The sequence below is a fragment of the Balaenoptera acutorostrata genome, chromosome 15 (assembly GCF_949987535.1).
Source record: "Balaenoptera acutorostrata chromosome 15, mBalAcu1.1, whole genome shotgun sequence".
NCBI lineage: Eukaryota > Metazoa > Chordata > Mammalia > Artiodactyla > Balaenopteridae > Balaenoptera > Balaenoptera acutorostrata.
In genome coordinates, this window is record NC_080078.1 from 39004477 (window position 1) to 39018444 (window position 13968).

The 13968-nt window shown below is 57.7% G+C and overlaps 1 protein-coding gene across 1 annotated transcript; it reads right to left on the reverse strand.

Annotated features, from left to right (window-relative positions):
* Nucleotides 1–7985: 7985 nt before the first annotated feature.
* On the reverse strand, nt 7986–9083 carry SSTR5 (somatostatin receptor 5). Its single transcript, XM_007181746.2, has one exon. It carries the CDS (start codon nt 9081–9083, stop codon nt 7986–7988), a length of 1098 nt encoding a protein of 365 aa, XP_007181808.1.
* Nucleotides 9084–13968: the final 4885 nt, after the last annotated feature.

Sequence of the window (13968 nt, forward strand, 5' to 3'; positions counted from 1 at the left end):
TCCTTTGCTGTGCAAAAGCTTTTAAGTTTCATTAGGTCCCATTTGTTTACTTTTGTTTTTATTTCCATTTCTCTTGGAGGTGGGTCAAAAAGGATCTTGCTGTGATTTATGTCATAGAGTGTTCTGCCTATGTTTTCCTCTAAGAGTTTGATAGTGTCTGGCCTTACATTTAGGTCTTTAATCCATTTTGAGTTTATTTTTGTGTATGGTGTTAGGGAGTGTTCTAATTTCATTCTTTTTACATGTAGCTGTCCCGTTTTCCCAGCACCACTTATTGAAGAGGCTATCTTTTCTCCATTGTATATTCTTGCCTCCTTTATCAAAAATAAGGTGACCATATGTGCGTGGGTTTATCTCTGGGCTTTCTATCCTGTTCCATTCATCTATATTTCTGTTTTTGTGCCAGTACCATACTGTCTTGATTACTGTAACTTTGTAGTATAGTCTGAAGTCAGGGAGCCTGATTCCTCCAGCTCCGTTTTTCTTTCTCAAGATTGCTTTGGCTATTTGGGGTCTTTTGTGTTTCCATACAAATTGTGAAATTTTTTGTTCTGGTTCTGTGAAAAATGCCATTGGTAGTTTGATAGGGATTGCATTGAATCTGTAGATTGCTTTGGGTATTATAGTCATTTTCACAATGTTGATTTTTCCAATCCAAGAACATGGTATATCTCTCCATCTGTTTGTATCATCTTTAGTTTCTTTCATCAGAGTCTTATAGTTTTCTGCATACAGGTCTTTTGTCTCCTTAGGTAGGTTTATTCCTAGGTATTTTATTCTTTTTGTTGCAATGGTAAATGGGAGTGTTTCCTTAATTTCTCTTTCAGATTTTTCATCACTAGTGTATAGGAATGCAAGAGATTTCTGTGCATTAATTTTGTATCCTGCTACTTTACCAAATTCACCGATTAGCTCTAGTAGTTTTCTGGTAGCATCTTTAGGATTCTCTATGTGTAGTATCATGTCATCTGCAAACAGTGACAGCTTTACTTCTTCTTTTCTGACTTAGATTCCTTTTATTTCTTTTTCTTCTCTAATTGCTGTGGCTAAAACTTCCAAAACTATGTTGAATAATAGTGGTGAGAGTGGACACCCTTGTCTTGTTCCTGATCTTAGAGGAAATGGTTTCAGTTTTTCACCATTGAGAACAATGTTGGCTGTGGGTTTGTCATATATAGACTTTATTTTGTTGAGGTAAGTTGGGAGGGGGCTTTCTGTCAGCAGCCCAACCCAGGGCCTGGGCCTGCAGCCTCCCTTGAGGGCTGTGACGGTCCCACTGAGGCTGGATCTCGGGCCAGCTCTGGACCAGGAAGATAGGGGCTCCTGGCGTCCCAGGTATGAGACCCTCGCATGCCACGTGCAGGCCCTACAGCCCCATGCGGAAGCTGAGACTCAGAGGCGTGGGTCCCTGAGCTCAGGCCTGGGAAGGGCAGGCCTGTGACTCCAGACCCCCAGCACAGGCAGGGGTCTGTACCACAAGATGCATAGCATCAGGGTCTCAAAGGGATTCCTGCCCCATGAGCCCCAAGGCCCGACTAAGCCCAGCCGTGGCACATGGCAGGTGGCAGCAAGACTCTGGGGGGCTTGTTACAGCCAAGGGGTCGGGGATTGGAGTAGGACGTTCTGACTGGTGAGGCCCTGGCCCCACTAGAGACTAGAGGGTGCTGGGTGCGACCTCGGGAAGCCGGAGGGAAGGCTGGGACCCCTCCCCCCCCATCCACATCCTGGGACCTGGCCCCTCCCGGGATGCTGAGTTGGGCTGAGAAGCCTCAGGCTGCACTTTGGCCCTTTGGTCTGTGTCCTTTTATGGCTGGAATAGCTGGACACGCCCAAGGTGCTTGGCAACCATCAGGGCATCAGGAGCCACTTTGGAGCGCTAATGGGGGCCGTGGTGGCTGGGAAGTTTCCACTGTAGAGATAAAGGTGCCCGAACAGGAGTGTGGGGGGTTAGAAGGACCCCAGCATCCCTCTTTCCTCCCAGGTCCTGGGCTCCCCTGCCACCCTGACAGGGACCCAGACCCACTGCGTGATGCAGGCCAACCTGGCCGGGTGGGGCCAGGAGAGCAGCCCCTGTCCAGCAGCTCCAGACAAAGCCTGGGCTCTTTCTGGCTCCTCGTGTGGCCTCAGCTCCCCTGTCCGGCATCAGGGTGCAGAGCCCTCCATGCTGCACTGGGCCCTGAGGGTGCAGGGCCGGGGTGGGCATTCCCGTGAAGGCTTCAGACCCCATGGCTGCTCGGCCTCCCTCTCACTCACTCTGTCCACGGTGCCTGGAAGGGAGGTGCTGGGGCAGCTTGGCTGAGCCTCCCGGGACAGACCCTGCTCCCAGCTGCTGACCCAGGAGAGCAGAGCAGGTCAGACCAGAGGGTGTCTGACCAACTCCAAATCCAAGGCCACCTCCATGCTCAGAGAACCAGGGGCGGGGTGGGGGCTCCCCTTAGTGTGGCCGAGAACCCCTCGGAGGCAGCCAGCCAGAGCCTCAGAGCACAGGGATGTGCCAGGGGACACTGCGGGTGGGTCCAGGGCAAGGCGGCGGTGCCTGCATCCCCCCAGCCCAGGTTTATTTAAAAACAGCGACTGAGAACAGGGTGGGATGAGGTGAAGTCGTTATCTCTGCAAAGTGATGAGCGGCCCGAGACTCAGAAATCCACATGCCAGGCTGCTGCCCTGACCGCTTAGGAGATGAGAAGGGAAATGGCCCCAATCAGAGCAGCAGCCTCCAGGCACCCTCTGCGGGGCCTTGGTGGAATCAGGACTGGCCTGCTGCGGGAGAAGAAAGCTGGAAAAGACTAGAATACAGGGCAGCCTGAGAGATGGATCCTGCGGGAGCCAGTTTCCCATATCAGTTTATCCATTTGGTGGAATTCCAACAAAACACCCATTTTTAAAACTTGGGTGAAATTCATATACCATAAAATTTACCATTTTAAAGTGAACAGCACAGTGGCATTTAGTACATTCACAACGTCGTGCAACCCACATCTCTATCTGGTTCCAGAATGTTTTTATCACCCCAAAGAAATCCCGAACCCACGAGCTGGCACTCCCACCCCCGCCCCCAGCCCCTGCTTTCTGTCTGTGGATTTGCCGCTTCTGGACATTTTGTGTAAGTGGAATCACAAACTCTGTGGCCTCTTGTGTCCATCCGTGTTGTAGTGTGTGCTGGCACCTCACCCCTTGCCACGGCTGAGGGGTACCCCACTGTGCGGATGGACCACGGTTTGCCTGTTCACCTGTTGATAAACATTCAGGTTGTTCCCACCATTTGGCTATTGTGGGCAGTGCTATGGTGAACATCTGTGTATAAAACCCATTTTCTAACTTTGTAAATAGTGTTGAAGGGCACTTGGAGGAATGGGTAGGCAGGAACCAGCTCAGTTCTGTGTGCTCTCTTGGACATGAAAACAGATTTGGAAGATATGGTGATGAGTGCAGTGACCACCAGGCAGACAACAGGAACCCCCAGAGGCCGGTCACCCAGGGGACAAGAGCCCGAGGTACCAGCGGGGTTGGGATGAGGGTGCGTTTGCGTTCAAGGGTCACCTCATGGACTAAAGGAGGGATCAGTGAAGTAAAGAGTTGTCAGCAATACAACCATTAAAAATATGTGGGACACACACAACGCCCAACAGCCAAAAAGCGGGAACATCCAGGTTATCTATTGATGATGAACCGATAAAGTGTTGTTGGTCCCTCCATACACATTTTACGGAGTGTGTATTGTACCACAACTAAAAAATACATGGGAATATTTAGCTAATTTCTGGATGGGAAAGACATCTCATTTTTTTTTTTTTAAAAAAAGGAGGAATTTCCCAAGCAGAAGAGGGATAGGTTTGATTTTGTAAAAATAGAAAATATTGTTCTACATCAGTCCTGAAGCCAAAACTCACGACGCTAGGAAGTGCTCCTGCCTTGGGGAGAGCGAGGGTGGGGTTCCTGCCTTCTAACAAGCCCACAGATGGATGGAGAAATCTTGAGAGGAGAGAGGAGATTCATCTGTGAAGGAAGGAGTGCTCCTTCTATACCGACCACCAAGGGCATCGCGTCCAGATATTGTTTCCAAGCTGCCTGGTCACCACCATCATCTGTGTCCCTCAGGGAACCTGTGGGCAGGGCCTCGTGGGCCCCAGCAGGGTGGCTCCAGAGGACACATGGGCAGACAGGTCCACTGTCCAGAGGGCCGAGAAGGCCGCAGCCATGGGTCAGGAGGAGACCCCAGCAGCGCAGCTCATGGGAGCCTTGGTCCCCTCTCCTTTGCATCAGCAGCTACCAGATCCTGCCTGGTCCCAGGCACCCCTCAGCATGGCCCTTGGGGGCTCAGCTAGGAGGGAGGGTGGGACCCGGGCTCCAGTGTGGGGAGAGGTTGGGGGACTCTGGAAGCTGACCCTCATCCTAGGACCGCCCTCTCAGGCCTGATGACCACAAGAACACGGACCCCTACGGACCAGGCCACCTTTCAGGTGCCCAGCAACGGGAGCCTGGCAGCATGTGGGAAGGGGGAGGGGAGAGGATGGGCACTCCGTCCCCAGAACGGCTGCTGCCTTCGGCTGCAGGAGGGCCATGGGTCTCCTTGTCCTGATAGTCCCATCCCCCACCCGCCAGGGGGTAAAACTACCCGCCCACCACTCTGCAAAACGTCCTTTAATTAAACCCTCCTCAAACTGCCCAAGTGGAGGGGACACCTGTTTCCTGGGGGACGGGGGGGAGGGTGGGACAAGTGGGGGGCGCGGTGAGCCACTCGGGGTGTGAGCAGAAGGGAATCATGGCCAGTCCCCACTGCCCAGCGGTCAGGTTCCTCCATCTGGAGAGCCGGCCCCTGTGGATGGCACCAGGAGGACCACGCCCCTCCCCCTCCTGCGGCGCCCCGGCCCCTACACCCCGCAGCCACGGTCAGCCGTCTGTGCAGATGTCATGGAAGAGAGTGGCTGAGAAAGGGCCTCAACCCCCCTCCACAGAGGCAGGGGCCAGGGGAGGGAAGTTTGCTCGGGCGGAGACCCTGCCGCCCCCAGTGTGGGGACCCACGCAGATGGAGCCCCCAGACCCCCATCAGTGTGGATATGACAAATGCATAGCTGTCACCACCACGTCCAGATATGCAGCCTGAGGGAGTGGGGAGGGGGTGGGCCTGGGGCAGGGAGGAGCAAGGGCCCTGGAGAGGGGTGAGAGCTCGGGGAGGGAAGGACAGAGATGGGGACCCCAATCAGGTTCCTGGACAGTCATTGGACCTTCAAGGTAAGGACCCCAACTGGACAGAGCCGCCATCACTCAATTATCAATCAATTATCACATCAATCACTCAGTTATTCATTCAGCAAACACACTGCAGGTTCATGATGGCCAGACCAGCCCTCAGGAGCCAGGATGGCATGGGCCAGTCTGTACAGGACAGCAGCAGAGGGGAGGCAGCACAGTAGGGCTGGGATCCCCCATCAGCCAGGATGGAGGGGGGCCACGGACCCAGCAGTCTCTCCAGGTCCTCAGCCCACCCAATCCTTGAAGTCCAGGGTTCTGCTGGGGCCATGACAGGTGACCAGCCAAGACCCTATTCTCAACATCGATCACCTCCCTGACACCCCCAAATGGTATCTCAGCTCTCAGCCCCCAGATTCCTGTGGGAAGTTCTTCCTGGTGTCTACCCATGGTCTGCCCTCCTTCTGTCCCAAAATACCCAAGAGGGTGGACCCTTCCTGACCCTTCCTCGGGGCCCTACCCAGGGCACCCCTCGCTCAGCCCTCAGGGTGGGCCAGCCTTGGTCTCCCTCACTGTGGGGCTACAATACCGGCTCTGCCTGTGGGGGCTGCGCCTCCATCACCCGCCCCTCCCACCCTGCAACCCCCTGCCTGGAAAACAGCCCCCCCATCCCGATCCCAGAGGAGGCCTCACCCTGCCCCACGGGCCGGATTTCCTGAGTAAGGTCACTCTGGGAGCCACTGGAGCCCAGTGGCCAATAAAACCCATCGATGCGGAGAGAGAGACAGTAAAGCAGGTCAACCCCAGAGGGCATTTGCTCTCCCCACCCCCCGCCCCACTCAGGGCCTGTGGACCCGGGACCTGCAAGCAGTGTGGTGGCTCTGTGGCCCCCGCAGCTGTGCCCAGCCTGTGCTGGGTGCGGAGGGCAGTGGCCAGGCCAGGCTGCATCCCCAGGCCCACCGTGCCATGTCCACGGCCCCCTGGGCTCACGTTTCTCCTGGAACACTCCTGTCCCGGCTTTCCTACAGGCTCTCAGGGGTGCCTAGCCCTCACTTCCTCCCATTCGGTGTCCCACCCTGGCCTGGGGCTTCAGGGACTGTCCACCCTGGCCAGTCCTGGTCACCAGCTCCCACCCAGACCCAGGGTCCATGGGCTGCCTGGAATCAGTTCCTCCACCCACTGGGTCCATCAGGCTCTGGGCACACACACAGGCACACACATGTCTACACATGCACTCACACACAGGCACACACACTCACAAGCAGACACATGCACACACATACACACCCACACATTCACACATATATACACACAGGCACATGCACGCACAGAAGCACATACACACACACACTCAAACACAGGCACACATGCACACACACTCACACCCTTCACAGGCAGGACTGGTCAGGTTGCTGCTGGCGTCTGCAGTCCCCACACGGGCACTCTTGGCTGGCACTACCCTGGGGAGGGAGCTCAAGATGCCAAATCAATTGGGAGAAATTGACCTGGGCAGACATTTCTGAGCCATCTGCTTGCTCCCCAAAATTATTCTGAGTGGATGCACTTTGCATCCAAACCCAGGGGTGGTGGGGAGTGGTTGGTTGAACGAACCTGTTTCTCCCAGGCACCCACCCCTCCCTGGGATGCTGGTCCCCCTAGGGCTGGGCGGGGGTGGCTTTAGTCACCAGCTCCCTGTGACTCCAATGCCAGGCTTTGTGGCCCCCACCCCCGAGATGGAGCCCAGGAGTGGCGGAGACTCAGCCTGGGGCTCAGGAGGCGGCCGCGTTCCCACTTGACCAGGGACGGGGGCAGGGGCCCCAAACGAGCCACCCACTCCCCGCACCCACCAGCCATGGAAGAATCAGATGCATCCCCTGCATCCTCCAGGGCCAAATCCTAACCCTGCCACCCCCAGGAGGCAAGCCGGGGCAGCCCCAGCCCTGTCGCTCCGTTTAGCCGGCTTGTGTACACTTTTCCCTGCCTTATCATCTAAGTGTCCCGCTGTCCACTTCCAGCTGGGTGTTTGCCTACCCCCATCCCAGCCGAGTATGATCCACTTGCTCTGATTTGCACTGGCTTGAATCGGCTCCAGGGACAATATTTGCTCTGGGAAAGAGTCAAACATTTATTCTCTAATTTATTCAGGGAGCGGTTGTCAAACACAAGCGCCCTCATTATGTGATCTCGTTTCCAGGACTTGGCCTCTGTCTGGGGTCCGTGCCGAGGCCCAGGTAGCGCTGACCCAGGCTTTCCCCTGCCCAGCACGGCTCTGCCTGCTCCCCGCTCCCTCCTGGGGTCGGCATCCTGCTCTGGGCCAACTGAGGACAACCGAGTTGGGGGCGGCACTGGGCAGGGCTGTCTCAGATGGGGGCCTGCGGGTGAGTGACCCCCACATTCTGATTCTTCTCCTTCCAACCTCGCAAAGAGGCCCAGGCACCAGGGAGCCCAAGGCCTTTCCGAGCGAGGCTGCCAGGGCATCTTCTCTGGGACCCGTTTTCGGGCCTGGGGGGTGGGAGGAGCGCATTTCTTGGGGGTGGAGAGGACAGGAAGCCGAATTCCTCCAGGGCCTGGCATCTGCATACGCCCCACTGGGCCTGGGCTCTCCAGTCTGCTATTTGCCTTGGGAGGCCGCTCCCCGCACTGCTGTCTGGCTATTTCTCCTCTTCTGCTCCAGTCCCCCCGCTTCTCCGGGAAGGAGAGCAGAAGAGGTGGCAGAGGGTTCCTGTACCCTCACCTGCCCCCCACCCCCCACCCAGGACGGCCTCTCCCGGGGTCCCCTCCCGCGGCCTCCGCGCTCACAGCTTGCTGGTCTGCATGAGCCCGTTGGCCTTGCAGCTGCGTGTGGGCAGCATGGCCTCCTGCAGCCGGCTGCTCTGGCCCGGCCGCGGCTCCGTGGCATCCGCGTCCTCAGTGCCGTAGCTCTTGCGGAGGCACAGAACCTTCCGGAAGCTCTGGCGGAAGTTGTCGGAGAGGAAGCCGTAGAGCAAGGGGTTGGCGCAGCTGTTGGCATAGGACAGCACGACCACGAAGAAGTAGGCGCCGGCGGAGGCGGGCTCCTCGGGCAGCACAAAGGCCAGGTTGACGATGTTGACGATGAAGAAGGGCAGCCAGCAGCCCACGAACACCAGCACCACCACCACCACCATGCGGGTCACCTTGCGCTCTGAGCGCCGCCGCGTGGAGCCCACGCGCATGCCCGACGCCTTCAGCTTCACCACGATGAGCAGGTAGCACAGGCAGATGACCAGCAGCGGCCCAAAGAAGCCTAGCACGGATGTGTAGATGATGAAGATGGCGCCCCACAGGCCCACAGGCTCCGGCCAGCTGAGGTTGCAGGTGTTCCACCCCTCCTGGATGTCCGCAAACACCACCAGCGGCAGTGACATGACCAGAGAGAAGGCCCAGACCGCGGCGCTGGCCAGCTTGGCCACCCGAGGGCGGCGCCAGCGGGCGGAGCGGATGGGGTGGACTACGGCCAGGTAGCGGTCCACGCTCATGACAGTCAGGCAGAAGATGCTGGTGAACTGGTTGATGCCGTCCAGCGTCATGACCAGGCGGCAGAGCACGGGGCCAAAGGGCCAGTAGGAGATGGCGTTCTGCGTGGCCACGAAGGGCAGCCCCAGCATGAGGAGCACGTCGGCCACGGCCAGGTTGAGGATGTAGATGTTGGTGACTGTCTTCATCTTGGCGTGGCGCAGCACCACGTAGATGACCAGCGCATTGCCGCCCAGCCCCACTGTGCACACCAGCAGGTAGAGCACGGGCACCACCACCGCCCGGGCGCCCGGTGAGGGCACCAGCCCCGCCAGCGTCCCATTCTCGTCGCCGCTGCCTGTGGCTGCCGAGGAGGCATTCCAGCTGGTCAGTGGGGAGGCTGGGAACAGAGGCTCCATCGTGGCCGCCGTGGGCAGGGCAGGGTGAGCGGGAGCGCCGGGCGCATCCACTGCAAGAGAATGAAGGACACGGAGCGACTGACCAGGAGGGTGTCTCCCCTGCGCCCGGCCCCACTGGCCCGGGAGGCGCAGGATTACCCCACGGTGCCGGGTAAACACGATTACTCATGTTCAACTGGGCCGGGAATCACATTAAGCAAATTGTTTGGAAAACAAGCCCAGAGAGGAAGGAGTAGCAGGACAGCTGCCGTGGGGGCAACGGGCAGGCGGACCTGTGAGCCCAGACGCCGTCTGTCGATACCACGATGGCTCCCAGAGACCTGACTGTCCCTCTCCACCCCAATGCCCCCCTTCCTGGCTCACCCATGGCCACTCTCGAGTCTGTGGCTGGCACCGTCTCACTGAGGCCTCGTGGAGTCCTGGGGGTGGCACTGATACACCCAACTCGCAGATAAGGGACTAAGGACGGTGGGAGTCACCTCCCCGGGGACTCGCAGGACAGGTGGAGAGGGGTGGGGGAGGGATAGGAGGCTGAAACATCGGCTGGGCACCGCAAGCCCAGGCCAGCCCGAAGGGCAGTGACACTGGCCAGGCCCGCTCTCCTAGGTGACCCCAAAGCTGGACTCTGGGTTGCCTCCTGGAACCATCGGAGGGTGCCGGGCCTTCTGTGTGGCTGAAGAACCAGAACTCAGGCTGCAGAGGCTCTGCCAGCGTCCAACTGGTGAGCCACGTCTGTGTCACCCCAGCAGAGCCCCAGCCGCATCGCCAAGAGGAGCTGGTTTCCCTGACCCCAACAGCTACCCGCCACAGCACGGATGTCACTGGGCCAAGGAGACGACCAGGGACATAGATGTACATGCTCTCGGGCGGGTCCATCACCCCCAGCCCAAGGACAGCAAGTCTGAAGCCCCAGGCAGAAGGCACCGAGCGGGAAGGGGTATATGAGGACCCCACACCATGAACAAGCAAACACACGACAGGCAGAGACGAATTACAGCCTGAGCCACTGGCCAGGAGGAAATGCACGTGTGCGTGTGTGTGGCAGGGGAACGATATGGGGAGGGTGGATGGAGGGAAGGCTTCAGGGGTGATGGGGTTTTGTAGAGAAAGAGCCAAGGCAAAGATGGGGAAATGGCATCTGCAGGTCAAGGTGATGGGCACACGTGTATCCATTATATTGTTTTTGTACTTTTCTGTATGTTGAAATTGTTCATAAAGACGGTGATGCTCAGGAGAAAATAAATACCTCCATTGATGAGAAGGAGAGGAGGAAGGGAAGATGGGGGCTGACACCTCCAGCAGGGGATGTGGGGCTAGCAGGGAGTCTAAGTGCCCCCAGGGGACCCAGACAAGGGCCTGAGCGGGGCTGGAAAGGGCCGTAATGACAAGCCAGGGTCAGCTGACCCCCAGTGCCTCCAAGTCGCCTCAGCATAGAGGTCCCAGCGGCCGCCAGGCCCGGACTGGGGACCACAGGGTTGGGGGGGGCAACTGAAATCTTGTAGACAAGGGGGCAGAATACACAACTCTGACAACGACGGGGAAAAACCCTCTGCTCCGGATGGGCGGACACACCCGGATGCTAACAGACACTGGGAAACACGACCCAGAAAATCAACAGTGAGAAGGTGGATCAGTGGATTTGTTTCAGGTGAAATAAAAGTAAATGACTGAACAAGTGTGCTTAAGATATGTTTAAAAATGTTTAGAATCCTCTAGGTATGGATAAAAATATTCTGAAATGAATTTGGCTTCTGTCTAAGGAGTAAAATGAACAAGTGTCTATTTTTGAAAATTACAACTCTTGGGTGTGAAAAAAATCATCATTTGGACAAAATAAAAGCCCCACAAAAGTCTGGACACAGATGAAGAGAGAATGGGGGAATCGGAAGAGGGGCTGAAGGACTCCCTCGGAGCAGGTGCAGAGGTGGGGGTGCAGAGGCACCTGCAGAACTGACTCAGGGCAAGAGTCCTGCTCAAAAGGGAAACCCTTTCCCCAACAGGATAAACAAAAAATGCAGCAGCGTCAGAGTCAACCTACAGAGCGTCGAGGACGAAGAGAAAACCCTGAAGAACGCAGAAGGGCTGGCTGGACGGAAACCCAGAGCAGTGTGGATTAGGACTACAGGTTCTGTAAGCGGCGGGGACCTGGGGGAGCCGGGGGAGAGGGTAACACTGTCACTCCTGGAATCCCCACCCGGAGGAGGCTTCCGGCTGGCCTGAAGGGGAAAGAGACCTTTCTCTGTGCGTTGCTGGATTTGCTGGTCCAGGTGCTGAGCACACCCGCTGTATATCATGACCTGATATGAGGTGTGTGACAAAAATTCTGTTAAAAAAAAAAGGCCAGGGTAGGCTGCCAAGGGATGACGCATTTCAAGACAAAGCTGGCGGCAGGTGGGAGTGGGGGAGACTTGCCCAGTGGTCCAGTGGTTAAGACTCTGCACTTCCACTGCAGGAGGTGCAGGTTTGATCCCTGGTTGGGGAACTAAGATCCCACATGCTGCGAGACGTGGCCAAAATAAATAAATAAATAAATAATAAAAAGATTTTTTAAAATACAAAGCTTAGGGGTCCCTTGGGCTGTGCTCTGGGTTGGGGGCAGGGGCGGGTGGGGCTGGTGCCCAGTTGGCAGGAGGGACACCCCGGACACTCCGAGACTGGACACCTGAAGGCTTGCTCTGGTGGGTGGGAATTGACCTGTTGACCTCTGTTCTCCAGGGCCTGGCACAGAGGGGCCCCCTCACATTTTAAAAAGAAATTAAATGTAAAATAATGTTTAAAGCTCCCTTGAGGTGCTAATGGGGAATGAATTCTAGAAGGACGCTGGTCTGGAGACAGCCAGGTGGATCGTGTGGGCATCAGGGTGGAGAGTCCTGGGGACTACACCCTCTCCCCAAAGATATCCAAAGCGGAGGCTTTCCGGGGGCTGGGTGGAGAAGAAAGAGCTCGGACGCACCTGAACGTGAGTTTGATTCTAAATCAGATGAGCACCTTGTCTTCAGGAAGCGGCCAGGTGCCCCTGCTGCCCAGAACCCAGAGGGTGCTGAGCAGACTGCCAGGCCCCTGCGTCCCCCCAGATACCCCAACGCCTGAGTTAAACTTCAGAGCAGTGAAGAACAAAATTAGGTTGATCTTGCCGTGCCTGCCTCTTGGAACATAATTCTGCAAGAGCCATCATTCAGAGAGAGCAATCTTCTTAGTCACAGAAATCACACGCTCGTGGGGAACTTATTCCTCCAACCCTTCCCCTCTGCGGGTAAGGGTGGGGGGTAGCTGTGGAACGACCACGGGCCAACACTGGGGCTTTCTGACCCAGAGGCCCCCACCAGGAAGGGACCACCTTCCCACTGCTGTGGCAAAGGGAATAGAGCCCACCCCCTGCCCCAGCCCATCCCCACACACTGGCCAAGGGGTCTTAGGTAAGTCACACCACTTCTCTGAGCCCTGGCTCCCCGTAATAGGTGACACCTACAAAGCCACTGAGCAGAGGAAATGAGTCCAGGCACACAGTGGCGCTCAATAGCTGCTGAGATGCCCGACACATAGTAGCGCTTAATAGCTGCTCCCGCTCACGTGCCCCAAACAGCCCAGCACCTCCTCCCCAGCACGAGGAGCCCTGGGCTCTGTGGAGAATGTGCCAGAGCCTCCCCAGGGGGCCTGGGAGGGGCCCTCGGTGCTCAAGTGTTCCATGCCCTGTGGGAGGATCAGCGTGGTCCAATCCCTTCTAGGCTCACCCAGTGTGAGGTCAGCAGGAAGGAGCCGGCCCTGCAGCACAGGGGCAGCTGTGGAAGCCACCGAGATCAAGGCTTGCTGGTCCTGGGGCCTCACCTGTGCAGGGTGGGGGCAAATGGGCGGGGGATATCGTGGCTAAGAGCCAAGGGCCCCACCCAGGCCTGCCTCCCCTGGGACGGCCTGGATCATGGGTGCAGCCGATGGCAACCCCCACTCCTGTCCCTCCCCTGAAACACGCTCCATCTGTCCTTAAGGCAGCCTTGGTCTGGGGTATCCCTTCCCCATGAGGGGGAAACTGAGGTGGGTGAGGGTGGGCTCCATGCAGCAACAGGGAGGCCAGGCTGGTAGAGCCCCCTCCTCAGGGTCTCTGCAGGGTCTGCATGCCCTGCAAGAAGTTTCCAAAGCCACATTCTGCACCCAGCGCATTTTCTCAGAACTTCCAGTCCCTATTTCACTGGGAACCACTGGTGGGTCATTGTCATCAGTGCCAGCGACCACGCCTGCCCGGGAGGCTCTCCGTCCTCCCCTCGAGTGGCTGCTGTCCCCAGGAACCTGTTCTCTTCAAAAGAGGCTCAGCAGCAGCCAGGACTGCCTCACACTTTGGGTAGCAGGGGCTCTCCCACTCTCTTTCTCCCCAGAACCCCAGGCTGGCAGGAGGGGCAGGGACAAGGCAAGTGGGCAGGCGAGGGCCCCACCTGGACCCTGGGTGGGGAGATAGCACACAGGTGAACTTCCAGGCCGCGTGCTCCCTTCTGGAGAGGGTGGCCCCCAGAGCACAGGTGCCAAGCCCTGGACACGCCAGGGTTCCATCCCCAGCCGCCAGGGCCCCAACCCCTCTACTCCCCAGTCCAGGGTGAAGCACTCCGGGAACCCCAGGACCAGGCACCCTGTGCTCTGCAAGGCAGGGCCCTGGAGCTGGACCGACATTGACTGCACTCTTCCCAGAGCTCACAGACCACCGCCTCTCCTCTGCCAGCACCCCCCACCCAGGGGCCCCTGCGGCTCCTGTGCCCTCCGCGGTCTGCTTTTTCCGCACCCACTCCAGCCACAGCCTCCTCGAGAACCCTCCCGGCTGCGCCGCCCACCCTCGCCAGCCCCTGGGCGAGCCCCGCTGCTGCGCCCTCTGTGGGGAGGTCGGGCCGGGAGAGGCGCGGTG

What these genes read in the sequence shown, in the direction of transcription:
- SSTR5 (XM_007181746.2), bottom strand. Translation starts at nt 9,083, where the DNA reads ATGGAGCCTCTGTTCCCAGCCTCCCCACTGACCAGCTGGAATGCCTCC.